This window comes from Amblyomma mixtum, chromosome 1 (genome assembly GCF_055824585.1).
Source record: "Amblyomma mixtum isolate Tamu chromosome 1, ASM5582458v1, whole genome shotgun sequence".
NCBI lineage: Eukaryota > Metazoa > Arthropoda > Arachnida > Ixodida > Ixodidae > Amblyomma > Amblyomma mixtum.
Genome location: NC_143012.1, coordinates 191,209,136 through 191,231,822, shown reverse-complemented (window position 1 = coordinate 191,231,822; position 22,687 = coordinate 191,209,136). Strand labels below are relative to the sequence as shown.

General features: G+C 44.8%; 1 protein-coding gene across 3 annotated transcripts in view; it reads left to right on the top strand.

Annotated features, from left to right (window-relative positions):
- The window catches only part of LOC149370323 (uncharacterized), a 173,962-nt gene that overhangs the window by 144,150 nt on the left and 7,125 nt on the right, over positions 1–22,687 (top strand). For all 3 annotated transcript variants that reach the window (XM_089561242.1, XM_089561248.1, XM_089561232.1), the window contains exon 2: positions 10,616–10,729. In XM_089561242.1, coding sequence (XP_089417368.1) covers positions 10,644–10,729 — 86 coding nt within the window. In that variant the 5' untranslated portion in view covers positions 10,616–10,643. The remainder of the gene's footprint in view (positions 1–10,615; positions 10,730–22,687) is intronic.

Genomic DNA, 22,687 nt, shown 5'->3' with positions numbered 1-22,687 from the left:
CCTAAAGGTCACCTTCTTTGCAAGGTGTAAATTCGTGTGCCGTGGCGCGTTGGCTCATTTTTGGACAATAATTAAAATCAAAGCTGGCATCGCCTAGGTCGATAAGGTGCATTCCCGCTGTATTTACACACGCCTAGGTACTGTGTAGTACGCTGCCAGGAATGAAGGACGCTGGAAAGCCAAAGGCCAAAGAGCGCCTTCTAGCGCTAGGCAGGATGCATGCTGGGAACGCGTGCGATTCAGCGTGGGCTAGATGTTAGCACTGGGCCTAATTATTGCCCCGGGATCAAGCCTCCTCCTAACTTTCCAGGAATTCCTGTCGCACAGGGAAGCTGACTTGCAGGTTTTGCAACTCTTCATCTTGAGTCAAGGCCTAAAGGGTCTTTATTCAGAGCTGGGTCTGTTAGTGCCGATCTGTAGTATAGCTGGGAGGCGAACCACTAGCTTAGTGGTTGCGCTTTTGCACATCCATGATGGTCTATGTACATCTACTTCATTTAGATTAGACAGTGTTTAGGCGTGCGGAGCAAGGCCGTTGATATCGCAGCGTTCGCCTATACTTGGTGACGTCGGTGGCTTACGGTAGAGGAAAGGAAAAGAACACCTCCTGGGTTGCTGAGGATGGTTAACAGGATCTTTCGCTTGTTTTGTAAGAATTGTTGTTGCTGGCGGCCACCGGACCTTCTTTCCGAAAGGCCGACGCGGAAGACAGTAAGAAAACGAAGACTAACGGCGTAATTAACAACGTGCTAATAGACCAGATTTAGCGCCTACTTATGACGTAACGGGACGCTACCCATCAGTGTCATCTGGAGCGACGTTGACACTCGTTATTACGTAAAGGCGAATGACAACACATAGGAAAGACGGATTGTTCTGAGAAAAACGACAGCGTAGCTTGCTTGCCGGGCAGCAAGAGCGCAAAGGCAATTTAGTGACGTCATTGTCGTAGGCCGAGCCATTTTCGTTACACCTCACACGGCCAGGCTCTCAGGAGACCTATGCCATATTCCATTCGGCTATCCGATGCATGTTTCCGTGCTGCGCGAAACCGAAAAGCGTGTTTCAATGGACGATTTAAATTCTCACTCCAAACACAAATTATCCTATATGGAAAAAAAAGCAGTACACTGCCTTTTACTGCACTTCCTGTTAGGTGTTAGGGGCACGATATGAGGTCCTGGTCACGGGGTAGATTCGATCACTAAACTTATGGAATGCTTACTTTAACGACGGAAGCATATTTCTTCTTCAGAGCATATTAACTTGATGCAGTTAGCAATGGGTATACGCTTTTAAATGTCGCACCGGAAGACTTGAGGTTAGGAACTCGAAGATGTTGAAACCTCGGTTAAAATATTAGTAACTGCTAAATCTGACATATTTTAATAGGGAATGTGTTTCCGTTGCCAAATATAAGTATTCAATCCTTTTGGTGATGCAGATCTACCCCATGACTTGGGCAGATCACCCTGCTCCAAAAAGGCAGTGCGCAAAGGTACAGCTTAATTCATTTCTACTCCCATATAAAGCGATTTCATAGTATATAAGTGAATTGCGCAACAACTTAGACAGGACACAGAAAGAAACACATACAACAGTTCACAATCGCTTGTGAACTGTTGTATGTGTTTCTTTCTGTGTCCTGTCTAAGTTGTTGCGCAATTCACTTATATACTATGCAGAACCAACTAGCCCGACAACACGCTCTTCTGAGCGATTTCATGTTTAGTGTTTAGGTCCTGAGTATTGAGGGGACCACATCGGATGTCTTGCTCCTGCACGGATTCTGACAGCTGCTTCTCATCAACAATTGAAATACGACATTGAAATAGATGGCACCGCTTGTTTACTGTGTCGTCATAGGGAATCAGTCGTTTTATCCCTGACTTATGCTAGGGCTGGTTGTAACTCTGAACAAAAGCGGACATCATCGTCCCTCTTCGAGCCACGAGCATTCAGGCGCACCGCCGGAGCTAGGTACTTTTGCCCCACTCAGCGTAGGGTCACAGTGTTTGGTAGCATCTGCGAGGAAAACCCTATGCCACCTGTAATAGGCTTACTAACTAATTTTGTTTTCAGGAAATAATCAAGGGTACCAGGACACGCTAGAAGGCCACAATATTTAGGAGTACAAGGTTGCAGAGTGCGATAAAATTAGGACACCAGTTTGTAACAATGACAAGAGAGACGCAGATGTATGCAGCACGGCTGCTCTGTCCTGAAAGAAGCAATAATGAAAAAAATTTATGATGCTGAAATAAATGCAATGGAATAACATTGGCTTAGCACTAACAGCATTCACATGCCTAACACAAAAGCTGGTAGTGCTTTACGCTTACACACCCGTCTTAAACGGCTGTACCAGAACAGCAGACATTAGCCAAGCAATTTGCCATAAAGCTTGCTTGTAATTTTCCAAAACGCAGGCAAAGGTGTTTTATGTCCAGTCCCTTCGTCCGTTTTTTCGTTTAGCAGCAGCGGATGATGAGTAACCAGAGTTGAGTAAGCTATACACGCTCGCACCTAAAAAGTACGAAGCGAAAACAATTTCTATCGCTAATAAACGGGAAAGATTCGTTGCTTCTTCATGGTTCTTTTTTCGCATGTGTTATCTTTATTTCCCAGCTCATAAGCAGTGAATATCGTGGCTGGCCAAAACGCCACACACAAAAATATGGTTTATTACGAAAGTTATAGTCGTTCGCTAATTGGGCAAATCTCTTTCGGGAATTTTTTTCCTGCTTTCGCTTACTGAAACATAGCGTTGTGAGCTTGCCTTTTACTTTAGTTTGAGCTTTTTAACATCTGACCTCACTTCCATCCCCATCCGCTGTGGTCGCAAACGGCTCTGTTGTGCCTAGCTGTAAGGCTGCGCATAATCCGGGTAAAACGAAAATGAAAAAAAGAGCGCCTATTTTCAATATGCTCGAGCGGTGTCGCCTTCCCCAACGCTTCTAGTGAGGCATAAGCTGAACATGTACAGGAATGAATGACCACTTCTGCGTTTCAAAGCGTTATCACTTTTATTTCGCAGATCGGAAGTGCGACTTAGAATGGGAGGAAATTCCGTCCATTTACGATTTCTGCTTTCGTTAATCAGTTGGCACAAATTAACCGGAGTCCAAGATAGTGATGTAAAAGTAACATAGTCATAGCGTGAAAACGACATCACGAAAGGGTTAAGTCGGTACATAGAGTAGAACCTTCTACAATGAAAAACAGAGCAGATTTTCAATGCAGTCTTTCAGATCTTGCTTACATCGCTGGCAGTGGCACATCCTAGTTCCCGGTAGCTTACAGCAACGCCTAGCTTGGCTCACTGGATGAGGGTTTTGGGCACTGGTAATGTTTTTCAGTATTTTCAATACCAAAACGAAAGGTACGGCCGCACTTAATAGCAAACGAAGTGGCGCCTCAATGAACGTTAAAACTCCCATAGATGTCCGGCGGACGTTTAGCATGTCCACAGAACGTCCAAGGAAGTTCCAGTGCCAGCTTTGATACGGCGATAAGAGCACAAACTAAAGCCCTGCTATTGTAATAAGGGAGTAATTGCTCATTGACATCTACCCAAGCGCAGGCTACAAAATTTATTGTTAGAGTTAGAAAATTTAGTGTTAGTGGCGACAATCTGGATGGAATCCTGCGTGGCGATTTCCTGAAAAGATTTGACTCTTAGTGAACCCGCGCATAGATCTTTTACGTATTTTTCCGTACCAATCCTACTCCTAGCAGATGGATAGACACGAGTTTTTCTTACATTTAACCTCAACCATGGCAACACAAGCTTTATTTTTCTACTGGCTGCTTGTTGAAGCTTTCAAAATGTTTTATGTCAAGCAATCTGGATAAATTTCGTGCCTGGGTAGGGGATGTGATGAAAAAGTAGTGGCTTCAATATCAGATAAGGGTGTCGGACTGAAGACGCTGAACTACGGCCTTCCATGGTGATCTGACATCAGACTCATGTGCGCATATATACACAAGTAAAAGTAGCTAAAAGTCGTGAATGCTCATGAATCAGTAGGCAGCGTCCTTTGGATGTGAACAACACCTACAATGAAATATGTCGCAGGGAGAAGAAACTTTTAGGGGAAAGACGGCGTAAGTTTCATTCTGTTAACTGAACACGCATGCAAGGTCTGGAGCGGTTCATAGAAATTTCTTTTATGCTTTGTGGTGGTAGCCTTTTGTGTGTGCTCTGCTGTGTTATCGATGATTACCTCAACAAAAATAGATATGCATTCTTATCTTAACTCGGGCTGTTATTTATAAGTCCTTTTCTCTTCCTTATCTTATTGCCCCTTATGTCATTTTCCTTTGATATCAGTCACTCTTCAGCACAAACACAATACGTCAGCACTTCCAAAATCCGTTGTGCAGAACAATCGTTTCTTCTTCATCATTATTTGCTTCTTCTCCTCAGAAGTTTCAGCTTCTATTCTTTGTTTTGGAGTTTTTTTGCTTTACTCTAGTGTTCCGCACTTTCATAACCAATGTATTTTATACCACTATTCTTTTCATGCTTTCTTCTGCTCGATTTAAGCTTTTTGAACCCCTAAACCTGACGGCACTTTTCTCACTAGCAGGAAGTAAATACCCTCTTGATTCAAAGAAAATTCCGGAAGTGCCTTTTTCAAACTCTCGGTTTCGACGAAGAGCGGCGACACTGCTCGTGAATGAAAAATATTGAAGGCGCCGACGCTGTATCCATTTCTCCCTTAGCATAAATGCAAGAACAAGCAGAAAGAAGCTTAATGTACGACATGATGACGACGACATAAATTTAAGAAATAAGCGCACGCATTGTGCGGGAAGCAAGAGGAATGCTTACACAGCTTCCAAGCGAAGCGCGCCGGGGTAATTAGCACGGCCCAGTCCGCCAGCAGGGTCCGAACGCGGATTATGACCATCCCTAGCGCGCGGTGGCAGCGGACACTGCCTCGCTTCTCGGCTCCCGAATTGTCGATCAAGTTTGGCGCACACGTGTTGTGAGTGTTTAATTGTCCCCGAGTCAAAGGCAATGCTGAGATGAATTAAGCGGGCGAGGACGTGGCAACTTGGGGCAATAAAGACAGGACAAAAAGTTCTAGACAAAATAAAAACAAAGCCCTGAGTGGTTGTGACGTGCTTCGTTATCAATGGTAATGAATTGCGCATTGTAATCAGGCGAGGAACATCTTTGTCGAGTTTCTTTGCCTCACTTTATTTTTACGCCAAATTGTCTGCAGCAAGTGGCGTTCAAGCACTTAAAAGGGCACTTTCGGAACAACATGCAGAAGCTGAGCCAGCAAATCGGGAAGTCAAATTTTCTTAGGTGGCGCGTAAGTGCTGTCATCCTCCTTTGAGTTTTCTTTTTTTTTAACTTCGTTCTCTCAGGCCAAGTTCAAAGAAACGACGAAGTTTGGATTGCGCATGAGGGGACCACTACCGACTCCACAAAGTGAAAATCTACTTCATAATTTAGGTAGTTTTTTTCATCCTGCCAGCATTTATATTCGATGGTTCGTGAGACAGGCGCCATGAACTAATGGTATTGTCCAGGTTTAACCTGTTTCCTAGTTCCTTGTTCTCGAAGGTGAAAGCTGCGATGCGCGAATTACATAGCTTTCGCTACGCGCTGAGACACGTCAGGTTGAGACAGCTTGTGACGCGTAAGCATCATGTTCTCCTGGCTTTTAAGTTCATAATTTGGCTCTCTGCTGCATAGTATGTTTCTTAAAAAAAGAAGAACAAACTTCGGAAAAAAAAGTAAAGACCACCAATATCCACCCTATAAAGATAGCGCTTTCTTGCTGGTCAGATTGTGCGAATTATACATTAGTGCATACGCAGGTGTGGCTCGGAGGTGGAGCCCGAATGTATTCTGCTTTACTTATGCCACCAGTTAACCACCTCCCCGACAATCCACATTTGTAATAATTTCACAACGGAGGTCCTTTCTCGGAATAATAAGGCAGTTTAAATTCACCCCTACACAATGCCACTTAAGTCCACTTTCTGAGCAGCCACTATCCAACCTCGTTGCTACATAACAGTGTCCTCTAAGAGCGTTATAGCTACTCTGACTGAATAACAGTAGTCTTGCCGCCCCAACAAAAGCACTCGAGAGAGGGTGCAGCGCGACTTCGATTTGTGACAGGTCTATCAATATACGCTTCGCGTGGCAGGTCGCACTGAAGACTGTATTAGGGCAATTGCTCAGTGCAGTTTATAACAATACAGAATCGCATAATGAGTGACAGCTAGCCGAAGACATACAGAAACAAACTAGTGCACGCAGAGAGAAATGAAACAGACACCTTGTAAGCAGGCTGCTTTTGCAAGCCTGTAATTGTCGCGGTCTTCTCGCAATGGTTGCTCTGTTGCTACGCTCTTCCTTCAGTGGTAACGAATCCGCAGGTTCCATCGTAGCTTAAATCCTACGAAGACGAAAGTCTAGTTCTAGCTTTCTCTGCTTTGTTTTGCTTGATCAGGAATACATTCCAGTTGTCATGGGTTAGCCGTAGTGCTTCAAAAACCGCACGCATCTGTTAATTTCAACGCCTATCCGGGAGATTAGCATGAATTAAGCTCTTGCACCAACCGCAAACGTTTGTTCGGTTTTGCGTTAATATTTGCTGCTCAGTCAGGAACTAAAGATTACCGTAAATGACTTGCGCGGAACCAGGTAACGCTATTCTGTACAAATGTGAACGCTGAACAGCTCAAGTGAAGGATTAGAAAGCTCCCGCATTTGCTAACGGGTCACACGCCACCAGCAGATTACAACTAAAGGGCTGCAACTGTGGCCAAACGTGGTGGAGTCAAATTGAAGAAATATTCGGAAAGCAACAAAGGGCTTCTTTGCAAAAAAGGTGCAAGCTCGCTGTTTCTTTCTCTAAGCTAGGAACAAGGGAGTTAATTTCGGGCAGAGCGGGCTAATCGACGTCGGTCGAACATAAGCATGCGAACTGGGAACCTGGACTGCTCTCACTTCGAACAAATAAGTACGCCGCATTAATTCAAAGGATGTTTATTCACTCTAAGACAAAAAAAAAGCGGGGGGGGGGGGGGGGGGGGCTAGACTTTTTGGTTGAATCATTACAGCGGGCAATTTCGCCTTCTGCCACCGATCATACGCTTCACGGCCTTTGCATTTTCTCAATTAGTGCCTTCCGTTTTCCCCCTCTCTCCGCCTATCTGCATTCTGCGGGGAGAAATAATTCCGTGATTGCGCTCCATTGGCGCGTCACTGGTCCACTAAACTCTCTCGAGCGCATCCACAACCAGAATCGGGAGGAACTCCGAGCTCCGAAGCTTTGGCATCTCGCTTATAGCAGTCGTGAGTCACCTGCGGTAAGATGAGATATATACCATCTCGTTTCGATCCAGCAGGCGGACAGCGCCTGCCTGCCGTACTCAGTCGGTAGAAAGTTCACTTGCCGCGGGCGCTGCGCCTTCCACCTCGAACCGCAAGCTGGGCGCCTGGGATCAATTATCCAGTCGTCCTGTACTACAAACGCACCTAAGCGTGGGCGAAGTCCGGACTGGCCTTGCGTAACTAAATTATGACTCGGAAACAGATACGCGAAGGACATGCGAGCAGAGCTGCCTTTCCGTGTATTAGGTGATCACGAAGCTATACCAATGCAATTGGCTAATTAGGCAGGCGCTCATGATAACCAGAGCGGCGGCTTTGATCCGCGCAGCCGCCTACATCCAGGCCTGACTGGTTCCAGTCGCGTCTGTGGCGCAAACACAAACATGAGTACACATTTATGACTAAGGTACAGTCATATATTTGTAAAGGTGCGACGACCATAGATGCGAAATACTGCGACGTACCGTGCGATGTGAAGCGTGCATGCAGGTTTCTTCGATTACATACTGGAGGCGATACAATTCCTAGTAATCATGGCAAGTGAAACGCGCGAATAAGCGCGGCTTGAATGAGTGAACTGAAGTTCATTCGATTTTGAGCCGTCACAACAATATCCACCTGATCTCATCTCCTACATCAAAAGCAGACAATTCCTTATACCGCAACCAGAGCGAAATAATCGATAAGCTTTAGCCGAATATCTACGACCCATGCTTGAAGGTAGCATTTATGGGAGACCGGAAGAATACGACTAGCAGTCTAAACCGGATTTTAAAGCTGCTAATGCAAGAATGCAACTGACGAGAATGATGACTACTTAAAGTTACAATGAGCAGGCGAATCAGAAGTGATTGACGAGTTAGCAAGGACGCTGCTGACGCAGAAGAGCGACTCACGGTGTTAATAGACGCCGCCATGGCCAGATTGATGTCTACACTAGTTTTGTCCGTAATCAACCGGCTAGTGCAGGCCCTGAAGAGTTTCGATCCGCTTCGGTTCGCGTTTGGTGCTTTCTAACAGTTTTTGTCCGATACGAAGAAGTCTTCCTAAAACTGACACAAAACATCTGTCAGTTTCACCTAATGGCACAAGAAGAAATTAGCTTTAATCTAGATAGCACTGGCTTAAAACCTTTTTTTAATATGCTTTCGCTATATTTTTTGCTTCAGGTGACACGTTTTATTCCAGGCAACAAAGGGTCCACTTTTGCTTCCTTCTACACAACGCGTTTCTTAGGGACGCGTTAGGACTGCTCTTATCAGCACCATGGGTACTATGAGATGATTGCATTAAGAAACTTCTGTGCCTTATACTGCACTCTGCAGACACCTGGCTTTGTTTGCAAATGGCCTCATGGCGGCGAATTTCAGTCCACACTGCATCCCTATCTACATTTTAGTTTCGGTAAACAGCTGGAATCTCACAAATGCTTCCTTACCAAACAGCTAGGGAATCATACAACGTGAAGCCACATTCTTGTTCGAGGTACATGGCATGTGTTCAAACTGACGTCGCTGCGCAAAGAGCACAGAAATAAGACAAATGAAGGACATGTGCAAAGTGGCCTAATAAATTAAAACTGAGCTAAATAAAAAGGAGGATTTGTGACAGCCACTGTTATGCCCGTGATGTTTAGATGCACAGCTAATTCGTGCGCTGGTCAGTTCACTCCGGACTGTGAAATCGCTGCGGCTGAAACGAGATGCGGTGTTTCCGTCTAACCAACACAGAATGCCCAGAGCGCCATAGATTTTTCCTCCTCGCACATCTAACACATTCCCGCAGCCTGCCACCACGGTTTCACTAAAGTGCTGTGTCCGCGCGGATTCAGACTCGCGTAAATGAGGTGCAATTAGCGGAAAAGCCACTCATTTGACATCCGCGCTGCTTTCGCAGCGAATGCAGCGAAACTTGAGCCCGAGGCCCAGATGCTGGCCAGGCCAACTGTGGGCGCTATGAAATTTCGCCACAAGCTCATTTCTGCGCGATCGCTCATTTGTTCGAGCTTTGAAGCGCAGTGGAAGTCGTCGTAGATTTGCAGCCGTCTGGAACGCGAGCTTGGATAGGAATAATGCAATGAGGCGCAGAGTTGACGGGCTATGTACACATATTTCAGGTACACAGTGCATACGTGCATATCGGCGGCTTAAGGTTTTTGTGCTAATAACATGGACGCTTGAATGCCTTACTTTCATGCGTTATTAAGGCTCTGAAGAAGGTGGAAGGAGTGGTAGTGACGAAGGTGAGGGACTATCAACATCAGCCCTTGTGCTGAACAAGTCGAAATATGGAGCGGTATCCATTGAACAGGGTCAAACTTTGTTCTGGACTCCACCAATAGCTGCTTTTCTAGATATACTGGATGAGTCAACTAGTCTTCACACAACTTTTAAACATAAGCTTTTTGAATTAGGTTAGCGCTTTTTTGGGCATAGCATTGTCAGCGGTATAGCATTTGAGAATACAGCTAACAGGTGCTAACTAGCAGACTTGCTAACAAATATTGAGTAGTTTACTTTTTAACAATATTATTAGGCTCCGTAATTATTGAAATGCCTGTTGCCGATCGTTAGCAATATCTACAACAGTTTTTAGAATTTATAAAACGCGGTTACCCTCTCCGCACTGACCAAACAAATTCTGCCTACACACATGTCACTTGCCAACGCGTTAGTTGAGCATGTTACGTCGATGAAAACGCAATAAATCAAATATAGACGCGTTTTCAGCTTTTCCTACTGTGCTGCCAATATAAAAGAGATGTAGTAGCTATGCGGGGTGCGCGCATTGCGTATACAGTGTTACGTAGCGCTCATTATCGGTATATTATAGCACCAAAGGCAAGGTTTTCTATACGTAACTAGAAAAAAAGGGTGCTGGCAATGACCTATAGTCCGTATTAAGTGGTCCTTGTTAACAAGATGTTTGATGATCAATGGGCTTCTGCGTTAAAGCTCATTCGGGAAGGTGGCCAGCCTAAATAGGAGATTCATTTCCAAGTGACGTCATACGCCTTCGGTTTCCGTGCCGCGGTTTCGGTCTCGTTAGGGGCAGGGGACAAAGGAGGAAAGTAAAACCGTTCCTCTCCTCTGCTCCTCTCCGACGCGGGGGAAAAGGTCAGATGCAGTGGTGTTCGCTGGCGCCCCGTGCGGCCATGGCGGTCCCGAATATAAAGCGGCTGTCGCTGTGCGCGCATAGGGAACGGTGCTCTCACGGTGGCTCTCCGCCGCGGCCTGTTCTTGTGCGCAGAAATCCGACGAGCCGACCGAGCGACCTGATGGCAAGCAGCAAGCTTACCTTCCTGGTGGTGTTGTGCGCAGTGGTTCTGCTGCCGGCGATCGTCCACTGCAGATCCATGTTCAAGTGAGTGGATATAAAAGCATTGTGACGAACTCTGCGTTTGGTTTTGCTAAGCTGATCCCCGGCATTTTGCATCGTACGCCATAGCGGCCTAACAACATAGTGACATCATAGTTAGTCAATGTTTGGGTTCCAAAAGCAATGTGCACTGCTGTTATTCAGTGTTTTATTTATTTATTCATATTTCGTCCTATTTCTACAGTACTGTCGGCGTCGATGCTAGGCCGCACACAACAGCATGTTTTAGAAATGATTAGAATAGAGTCATACCCCGCTGTAACGAAATGGTTTATAAAGAAAAATAGATATAACAAAGGAATAATGATTCCCTTTGGAAGCTCGGTCAACACAGGCTACAACGAAGCTACGGCAGTAGCGAAGTAATCATTGGACCCGTTCAACTTTGTTACAACGAGGTTCAAGTGCATATGGTTGTGCATGTTATGATACGATACGCAATACAAGAAAACAAGATCAGCGTTAAAGAAAGGAAAACATGCTGAAACAGATAAAGAGTATTAGTTTATTATTCATGAGAAAAAAAAACAAAGCAGTTCTTGCACAGTGTGCGAAGCATTGCACGAAAGGTAGTACACTCAGCCAAATATTTAACTCGCGTGATTTTTGCATCCATAACTGCACCTTGCAAAAAGCTTCTCTCAGCTAAACCGCTTGCATATTCATGCAGTAATTTGCCGTGTGTGGTGACACTTGGTGGTCAATTTGTATCGATATTATGCTTGGGTGGAGTAATAGTCTGATTAAATCAAAATTATAGGTAACCTTTATCGACTGCATCTACAAAGTGCCAAAACAAGAGGGATGCGTAGCAATGGTTCTGAAGGCGCAATCGCGCTTACTTTTGGGTAATGGACATGTCAGACATGGGACAGAGGTAGTTTACCTACAGAAGGAAACGAGATGAAGCACCATTCCTACGTGTGCCAGTTGTTTTGGCTCCTCATAGCGGCAGACGATCAGGATTTCTGACAAATTTGATCCTATCAGGCAAGCACTCCACTAGGGGATAATGTGAACAAAAAAAAATGTACCAGCAAATGCCACCATAGGCGTCAAATTACAGCACTAATATGCCAGCGGTTTAGCCGAGAGAAGCATTTTACAAGGCGCAATTAAGGATGCAAAAATCACGAAAGTTAAAGATTTGTCCGGGTTTACTTGCAAGCCCTCCAAGGGGCTCACAACATATAAAATGGGGTTTGATGCCGCCATATGGGATCCCCATCATGAAAAACTGATAACTTTGCTTGAGCTAGTTCAAAATAACGCTGCTTGTTTTATCCTGTCCAACTTTAACCACACCGCAAGTGTAACAAACATGAAAGCTAATCTTTCTTTGCCCCGCCGGCAGACAATTCGTTTGAGCTTTCATAAACTATACTATCATCCCATGCAACATGATGCCCTCATTTCGTCCCTCAGATATGTGTCAAACCGCATTGATCATCGTCACAAAATTCTCATTGAAACGTGTAACACTGTTACTGCATTTCAGTCTTTCTTGCCTCGTACATCACGCGAATGAAACCGCCTTCCTGCAGATATCGTCGACTCAAGTGATAACCAGCATTTTCATTCTGCGCTAGCTAGCATTGTATAACAGGAGTATGATAATACTTTTTTTTGTATCATGCATTGCGTCTGTTTATGCATTTCCTTGCTTCGTAACCACTCCCCTCTTTAATGCCTTTGGCCTTGAGGGTTCAATAATGAAATGAAATGAAATGAAATGTGTTTCACGTGGCCAGTTTAACGTAAGCGAATTCTGTACCATCCAAATGAGGAGAGGCAAGCAAACAAAATGGATGTAGACTCTTTGGTGCAAGCACAGGACTTGCATTACTCGCGTGTATCAAGTCGCTGATGCACTTGCCTGAAGAAAACATGGCACCACTGCGCCAGGAGTCGTAGGAAGACCCCCAGGATTTATAAATGTAGAGAACGACCAATTCCGCATATGCACATTAACCCATCATCGTTATCCGTACAGCTTCCATCCGTAAACACTGGACCCCAATACCGGCACCGAAGTGAAAACCAAGCTGCTAGCCCATGCACCTAATTCACATTCGCCCTAGCTACGCAAATCGACCATCATTTTTTCCCAGTTGCTTAGGAGGAAAAAAATCTATGCGTCTTAGGTGCGAGCGCAAAAAGGTTACTTGTACATGCATAAAACAGCCGTTAATTTTAAAAAGCGTTTCAAGGCTTTGAGCACCGAAGCGTGGTCCATATTCTTCGGCCCGCGACTGTGCATGCAGGTTGCACTCTTGGGTTGCTTGCTTGTATCTTGGGTTAAAACTCTTAAAACTCTAATCTGGGCGAGTTGGTTCATAGCTTGAATGGGGTACGTACTTGTGTAAAGGATAGGACAAAAACGAGGAAGCAGAAACGGCATCTACAATGCGCAAAGCGCATCTTGGGTGTAGCTGCATGAACATTTTGTAACATCTGCTCATGTTACCAAAGTCTATGAGCGTGATGCACCTCAGCTACTTTACTGTCCTTCTTACTGCCCGCCTATGTCGCTCTAATGTATCTGTGTTCCCCATTCCTTCTAGTCTACCATGTGATTGCTTCTATACATGCTGCTAGAGTAAGCCTGCCAGAAACGAAGGTCTTCCAATCTACAGAAGATATAATAGGGACACACAAAACCTGACGGCTAAGGACAAGACAGGCTGCGCCCACAACTCCTTTTCACATGAAGAAGAATATATAATGAGTCGTAGCGAGAGCGCTTGCATTACAGAAGTGTTGAACTACACTTGGGGGCCAGTGTCTCCTTGCGTAAATACGGCTAACAATGCTCCTCTGTTCGTGTGTTTTCTTGCTTTTTGTTCTGGTAAGCGCTTGGCTTGTATATTTGTGTGCCATAATCATCATTTTCCTTTCTGTGCTATAATGAATCGGAAATTATGTCTTCTTGAAGTTCACAATGTGAATATTGCCTTTGAAATATATGTACAATGATTTAGTGCAGAATCTTAAGGGGTGAGAGTAATTTTTAGGCACTTAGCTTTTCCCGCTGAATGAAACATATCAATCAAAATAAATTCAAGAATGGTAGAAATAAGAAATGGACCTGTGCACCGCTCAAGGCCCAACTGTTTTGCTGCTACTATTTTTTTTTGTCGTTATCAATTCCCTCAAATGATAACTCACCTGTTTCCTTCCCGCATAAGGAGAGTTTGCAGACCTTTATAAATATATCACGTTTCTTGAATTTTTTCTTTTTATTCTTCCAATTATTGCACTCAGTGACTACTAAGACATTGATTAGAATGGTGATAATAAAGATATCGAATTTACGGGAAGTGACGGCAAATGCCTTATTGCACAACATATCAAAGAAGGAGTACAAGAAGTCACCTTTACCACTTAAGAAGTATAATAAACTCTGCAAAGTGCACAAGTCTGTCGTCAGCGCCATAGTTATACAGCTTTGAAGTTTGTTAAGCTTTTAGTCCCAAACGCGCCGCTAAGAATTTATGTTCGTCTTTCGTAACATCTAATTAGGATAGTTAATCAGCGTGCCGTTCATCCAGAGTAGGAAGCGATTGCGCAAGTCCTCTTGCAAAGGCTGCAGTGCTTCCGGCTAGCGCAAGCAGCACTCTTGTGCACGGAAAAGTTTCTAATCTCCTCAGCATTCTAGCCTTGCTAGAGAAAAAATAAAGACTCCGCTCTTACGCATGGTTTAAACTCGACATACCATTGAAGTAACTCTTGTTTTTTTGTTACTTCGGTTTAATGCCATTGGCCGTTTTTCTCTGTTTATTTTGCTATGTTGGGCTGTGTATCATGTCCTTTGGTGCGGCGTAAATGCGTAAGACACGGCCGTCGACGGGTGGACCAAAAGGAGATCAGCTTTAAATTATCAAGGCCCACCTTCCCCTTAAGGGATTACACAGGTAGCACGACCCGGTGCTCTTACAACGCCCTGTTCTGGGTCATCCGACACAAGGGCAAAGTGAAAGGAAAACTATTTTTGGCGACAGAAGCCCAGAGTGGGGACGTAAAGCCTAGTATTGACCCCTGCCTCTTTCGCAGCTACCATAGAATGGAGTCTTCAGCAGTCCATTGATCTGCCTTCCCTTATGCGATTCGTCTGCTGCTAATGTCTTGTCCATGAACTCTAAAAATTCCCGCATGAATAGTGCTTGTACTTTTTGGTGGATTATCTTTCCTCGGAAAAAACGTTATGTGTCACAGTGCGTGGTGGTCCCCTTATAGAGCTTTTCATGTTCGTCCGATGTGTGGACTATATTCAGCGTGCTAAGGTGGAGCAAATGGCAGCACAATCTGCAAGACTAATTAACCTCCATCTCCGTTCTCATTTTTGACATTTCTTGTAGAAAGATTAAAAACGGGTACTTCCGGCAAATTGTTTATTTTTTAAACTTCGGTGAAAATAACGTTCTCATCGAATAAATGCGGCGTTGCTTGTGTGCGGTGTCCTTTTTAAAGCCACAGTTTAAAAATGGGGTTACTTGGGCTCTGGGTGCTTGTACACATGAATCCCATGCTGCTTCTGTAAAACAACATGTTTTCGTACTGTCCCAAAATTAGAAGTATGAAAACCTAATGCTCGGGCAGTCATCACATAGGTGCCAAATGCAGTGTCCACAGCACCACAAAAATATCCTGCTCGCCCCTCCGCCTTTCGGACTTTGCGAAACACATATACAGGGTGTTTCACCTAAGACTTTCTGCAATTTTTAAAAATAAGCTATTTGAATTAGATGCGCGCTTTTTCTGGCATGGCATTGTCAGTGGTGTAGTACATCATAATGCAGCTAAGACGTGCTAACTAGCAGGCTTGTTAACCAATATTTAATAGTTAACTTTTAAACTATTACCGTTGGGCTCCTTAATTATTGAGAGGCATGTAGCCCACCGTAAGTAATGGCCATATCCGTTTTTAGAATTTACAGAACGCGATTATCCTCGGCGCTGCGGCCCAACAAATTTTGGCTATTTCGACGAGTTAGGTTCCCTGGAGAGGTTGCTTTGCCTGCAAGCTTCTCAAACCGCATGTATTTTGGCGCGATGTAGGCGAAATTTGTTGGGCCACAGCGCCGAGGATAATCGCGTTCTCGAAATTCTAAAAACGGATATGGACATTACTTACGGTGGGCTGAATGCCTCTAAATAATTAAGGAGCCCAACGGTAATAGTTTAAAAGTTAACTATTAAATATTGGTTAACAAGCCTGCTAGTTAGCACGTCTTAGTTGAATTATGATGTACTACACCACTGACAATGCTATGCCAGAAAAAGCGCGCATCTAATTCAAATAGCTTATTTTTAAAAATTGCAGAAAGTCTTAGGTGAAACACCCTGTATACTGAGAGGCATTGAATAAAAATATGCGATCTAAGGAACTGCTAGGTTTCCGAAAATATACATAAAGCTCAGTTCCTTCTTGGTGAGAGCAACCATCTCTTTCGAGCGCTAAAGCGGTTAAGTAGGCCCGCTATTACGCCCAGTTTATTGCGATAGAGGAAGAAGTTACCTTAAAGTCAAACGCTCTTGTCGCAAGATGTGCCATATTTTTGGCCTCGAAAATGTTACATGCACTACTCCACCTAGAAATGCAAGCGTTAGACTCGCAGGCAGACTTGTCAGTTTTACCGTTGTTCGAATCAGCTACGCCCATGATTCGCCGTTTTTAACGCAGAAAACAGTAAATAAGATGTTCTTGACGTGAAACTTTCACGGTCACCCCATTTCGCTACCTGGATAGCATATCCTTACTGTACAAAGGAATCTCTGTTTAAACTATCTGACGAGTTGAGATCTTTCCAGGCCACACGATCCGCCAGAAAAGGCGGGAACGGACAATAAGAAGCCTTACTGATTAGACTTGCTTGTACCTAATTTTTATTTTGCTCAAGTGCATCTTTCTTTGTTTTTGGAAAAGCGTCATTAATAACGTCATTAATCCTCTGCGTTTGCATCACATACAAAACAAAAAAAACTAAAGTAAGACCAGCGTGCTCACCCATTAAACTTGTGGCAGTGCTGTATTTGATGAGAATGATGATGTACTCAGGCTTAATGGCACATACCCACGGCGGGGGATTGGCCAGGGTGGATGGCGGATACAAACGCACTCACGAACATGGAGTGGAGTATGGTGATAATTTTGGGACGTATAGCTAGAATTTATAGAAAACAAAAATACGGAAAAGGAAAAGTAGTCAATTAACTTTCTAGCAGAGAAATCTACCAGATTAAATTATATAATCGTGAATATAATCGCACACTGCTTTCAGGGCATATCCCTTGGCGCTTGCCCCGAAGGATAAGAGAATCGGATAGATAGAGGAAGCCCAAGCCGAGCGAGGGGGACCTCCAAGTAAATTCTACGGAGAGCAGCGAGCCACCGGCAGGAGAGGAAAAAGTGTTCTATGGACTCAATTTCGCCACAAGACTCACAAAGGTTGGATGTCGAAAGCCCCGATCGGCATAAATAAAGATTAAGCCACGGTATCCTGCAGCCCAAAAGAGTCATGGGCACCTCACATTGCCTCGAACTGCACATCCGCACACTGCAAGGAAATGCCAGGTGTTGAAAATCCGCTGCAGCAAGGAGAGGCTTTAATGTGATAGCATTTTCGTTGCCGTCACACAAGTAATTTCCTAATGGTGGTTCAACAGCGCAAACACACACAGACCAAGAAGGAGACAAGACACACACAGCGCTGAACAGCGCTTGTTTCCTTCTTGGCCTGTGTGTGTTTGCGCTGTTGAACCACCATTATGAATCTGCACCAACTAGCCCAATCTGCAGTTCTTCTAAATTAATTTCCCTCTTCTCTGTCACTAAATTCCCTGACTACTCCAGAGAGGTCATGTGACCTTGTGACGTGACCACAACCTGGCTATCATGGCATGTGCAACCTGCCGAGGGAACTCTGAGTTACCTGCCCTCAGCGGCACGTGGCAATGGAAGTTATTTCAAAAAAATTCAGGGGGCACTTTGACGATTAAAAGTGGGCGAAGCGAAAGCCTTTCCACGCAACTTTGGCTGCATGGCCATAGGCACACACGAGGCGGCTATGGGGCGACTTGGATCGGCTACACATCGGCTATTTATTCATGACACATGAATAACTAGTCATTATTGGTCATTGGCTAACTAATCATGATCGGTTAATGACTAACCATTAATGGCCAACTTGTCATGACTAAACGATAGTGAATAATTAGCCATGGCTGGTTAATGACTAATCTTGACTGATCAGTCCTGAGTAACCAGTCATGACTGGTTAATGACTAGCTATATAGTCATGACTTGTGACTAGTAATGACTGGTTACAACTTTCATTTCAGATGTAACGGACGGACGGACAGAGTCATGGTCGCGGGTATGAGCGCTTAAAGGCTTTCGCCTTAACAAATGCAATGCAGTTGCTATCTGCCGAACGTGGCACTGTCCATGTGCCTTATGAGAGCTCGGGACGAGCAACTTGGGTTGCACAAGCCTCACCCATGGCTCTCTTTTAAATAGCTACCTGCAGGGGAAGTGGCGCATCACTTAACCGCTATACCACTGCGCCAGTAGTGGTAAGAAGACTCTTCGCGATCTATAAGTGTGATTGAAAAGGGCGTGACCTCACCAATACGATGTGGCAACTAGCGGACCAACCATAGGGCTTCACCATTTTTGAAATTCTGAGGGCACCTGAAATTTCGATGTTGGCCCACAACTTATTAATGGAATAAGGTTCATTACTGTGGTTAATGAAGTCGGTGCATTAAGGTGGACTAGTGGGTCGAATTAGGGTCATGCCTCATAGCAGCCCAATGCAACATGCTCGAGCATTTGAGAGCGTGATGGTTCATTCATACCATATAGAGGCAAAGAAACAGGTTGCAACCTGAGTTTTGGCTCGCAAGGCGAGAGTTAGACACCCATTGTAGACAGAATAGCGGGCAACCTAAATGCTGTCCTATTTTGTTTAAGAATGTTGTTAAGAACCCCCCCCCCCCGCCTCAGTTTTTTTCAGGGCATGTCTATTAAGGGAGCTGCATATTAAATAGCAATAATTTTTGCTTGCAAGGTTGCAATGTTAACATTTTTTTACACAGTTTATACTTCAAAATGTAATGAGATAACCTACCAGTTTGGCGCCGAAAATTAAGCCGGAAATTTAAGAGTTTACAGTGATTTATGTTGTTATAGGTAAAAGATACCACACTGAATAAGCACACGCATATATTATGAAAGGGAAACACACATTATTGATGCGGTCACCATACTACCACGCAATGTATGTTAGGTATTCCTACTTCGGGAATTGCAAAAGAATGCGCAGGTTACACAGAACAATACATGCGCGAGTAAAATGGTATGCTATCGTACCTTTTCAACTGCAGACCAAATGCTCATTTCCAGGGTCTAACTGTTCCCTTAAGCCAGCGGTTGCTTATAGTTGAGTGCTTCGGGTAAGCTATGTACATTGGTAACTTCATGATGGCGGAGTATTATTTGTTCTTTTATGATTCTTTCTAACCTTGGGGTGTCAATCGCTGCTAAGTAGATCCTAGTTTTTCTTGCTCAGTGAAGATATTGCCGGGAAAACTACATGACACTACCTAGGCTGACATGGGAGACAGAGGTTGGGAAAATGGTTCTAGATAATAACAAAGTGAATAGGGAAGGGAAAGCGTTAGGGTGCTTGCCAACGTTTCGACAAGAGGACTTGTCTTTGTAGGAACGAAGTGTTCATCATTTGCGGGGTTTATATGAAGTATTCACTCCGAGGAGGAAGGAACGGTAAGGGGGAAGAGGGTGTGAAGTGGGAACGATGTTAGGATGGGGAAGGTGAGTCTTGTCCAGTCATGATGGCTGCTAAAGTTGATTGACCGGCTGACCATCACAACTGTGAAAAGAAAAAAGCCAGCTCAGGTTAACGGAATGCGGGGGTATGGAGTGTGGAGAGAAAGCCAGTGTGGGCTTGAAACTCTGTGCTTCCAGCTGCAACAAGTGGCTTGGAATTACTGGCTGCGTTGACCTGAAAAGCTCAGATAAAGCAATTAGGCGGAGTATACAAGGCGAAAAAGGATGCCGCGGAGAGTGGCTGAAGCACGGATAAATTAGTGACGATAACTAGTTTTCCAGATCAGGTTCTCTGCGGCTGGAGCAAGATAAAGATGATTAGAAGTCACTCGACGATGCCAGCTATTTTATGCTATTTTGTGCGGCTCCATGTTAAGGATGGGAAAGTAGCACGGCAATCGGCTAAATATCTGCATTACGCCATTATTTTTCAATGCAAAGGCCCCACGGTCATTCTGTGAGCTTCAATCTCCACACGGAAGTGTGCTGTAAATGGCTTAGCAGAAGATCATTCAGACTTAGTGGGGTACCAAAAATAGGTTGGAGCCGCGTTTGCAGAACAGGCATCGAAAGCGTAAAGTGCACGCGACAAACGCGTTTGGTGCTCTTTTCATTTCCTTCTCTTCCTGGCGAGGGTGTACCCTCCCTGTGTGATACTGCAAATATTTTAGGCATCCTCAACCTCACCAATGTATGGCGGCGTTTTTTATTGCCAAAATATTTAGTGCATGTATTAACCGGCTTTGCCAAAAATGACCCGGCATCAGGGTTTCTTTCTTGACCATGTAGTCGAGCCCTTATGGCACTTCTCGAGCGGTAAATCTGTGTAAAGTAAGAAGAACCCTTGTCCTGTTCTCTGGAGATTTGCTGGTCTTTATGGCCGCGTAAGGGCGACATTATTCGATTGAGAAGCTAACCATGCTGCCTGGTTACTTTTCGCAACGCCGACAGCACTTGTAATGATGAAAGGACAGAACAGAAACATAAAAAAACATTAGTTAAAGACAGTGCAGAATCCTTGCTGAAGTCTGCAGCCCGGTATGAGGAGGCTGAACGCCTCTAAGATCAGTAACTTCTTTAGCTCCATAGAAGAGAAGTAACCGGGAACCTCAAAACGCAATGTAAAAAAAGCGCCCATGGTTGAAAGAACAGGAAAGAGGCGCCCGCAAGAAAAGCACCCGCCACTGCAGCTCCGTGGACGAGGCTCGCCCCATTTTACGGCACCAGGCGAAGGTCCCTCACTATAAGCCATCGGTCGGAAGCCATCCACGCAGCACGCAAGCCGGGAGCCGTGCGAAGAGGCGCAGCTGTCACGTTCGCAGGCCAGCTTCCATAAGCAGACAGGTGCTCGTAAACGATTCCCGCCGGCACACGCCCCGCGTCCCAGCTAAATGCGTGACCATTAAGGCCGCCATTCTTCAGCGACCTTTCCTTCGAGAGCACGTATCATCATCCGTGAACGACCTCCTGGCTCTTTGGGTTGGTGGCAGCGGCTCGCATGACACCTTTCCTGCAATGACGCCATTGGCAGCATTGCGTCCGAGGGATAGGCTCATGAAAGAGCCGATGCATATTTGAGACGAGCTGCTACGACTCGAACAAGATTGTTACGCGCTGTCGTACTTGACCATAAGAGGGCGGGGCACGTCATCACGACTCTCCCACCCACCTGGTGGGGTGGTTACTACATTACGCAAAGGCAGAGAGTCATCGGGATTATTAGTGTGCGCACGCAGCGCAGAAGAGCGCTCTTTGGGGATGGAACCCGTACGTGAGCTTCTAGGTGAACCAAAAGTTGAGTGAACGGTTCTGCTCTGCGCGATTCTTCGCTGCAGTAAACATTTATATTCACTGTGAACCAGCGCTACAAATCATGGAAAATTAACAAGACAACTTTAACTCGGCCGTCTTTTAGTCATTCAACGGATGCATACATGTGCTCTGCATTTCTTGTGCATAAAGGAACCCAACAGACAACGAAACTAAGAAGCCTACCAGAATGATTGTTTTTTTTTAATTAGTGATATTGATGAATGTGGGATTCATTCGCGGCTGTAGACGAGTGTGGCGCTGTAGCTCAGTTGGTCGTGCACCAGACATGAAATTCGCAAGTCGTCGGTTCGGATCCCAGCTGCGGCATGTGGTAGCTTTTCTTTTTTCCGCGACTTTGTAATGAAATATTTTTACGCAGGGAAGTAATTGCATTATTTCTCTGCCTTTCATCAACACCGCACATTAAAAACAGGAGCATTTTCCTATGCTCTTCGGTTTCCGTGGCTGTTGGCTTCCTTCAAATGTATGTCATAACGAGCGCGCTATTTCCGTTCCTTTGTCTGCACAGTACCTTTCTTTCGTAACTTGTTCTCAAATGTTAAAGAACTTTTACAACACTGTAGCTACTGAACCTGAGCGCGGGCACTTCCAAATGCTAGGCGTTCATTTAAAATGCTTTTTTTTTTGTTCTGACTCTCCTCTCTGAGGCCATGGGTGCTTGTCCGGCGGCGTGTGCGGTGGAATGTATTCAGAACAGTTTACCATTTCGTAACGAAGCAGGCAAGACACAACAAATCTTTCATTGCTACCTTCGGCACTTATATCTGAATCAAATGTCTTGGAAACAGATAAACGTTTGGATCACTATTCAGTGACAAGACTTTTAGCAAATACTATGGCTTCCCTCACAGCCTGAGTCTCTTTGGGACGTTAAACCCCGAAATCTGACCTAAAGAAATTATTATTTCTATTTGCAGTCATCGTTTGCAGTCACATAACCTGAACAAAGTGAGACTTAAAATAACAAAAAAACACTAGCCAAGAAAAAAGATTGTTACATGGCGGTCAGCCGAAGAATGGCGCTCGATGAACGATGAACAAGATATGAATTAAAGGCCGCTGGCCTAGGGCGAGCGCTCCGTCCCGCGCTACTGCCAGCTATGTCTTCTTCCTCACAATAGTATAGCCCCTGACCATCAGGTTATTTATTTGTTACAATGTCACGTATAGATGTGGATTACAGGATTAAACAACAAACAAACCTCACGGGAACTGTCAGGAGTAATCGCCCTCGACTGTGGAGCGAGAATCTTGCAAAC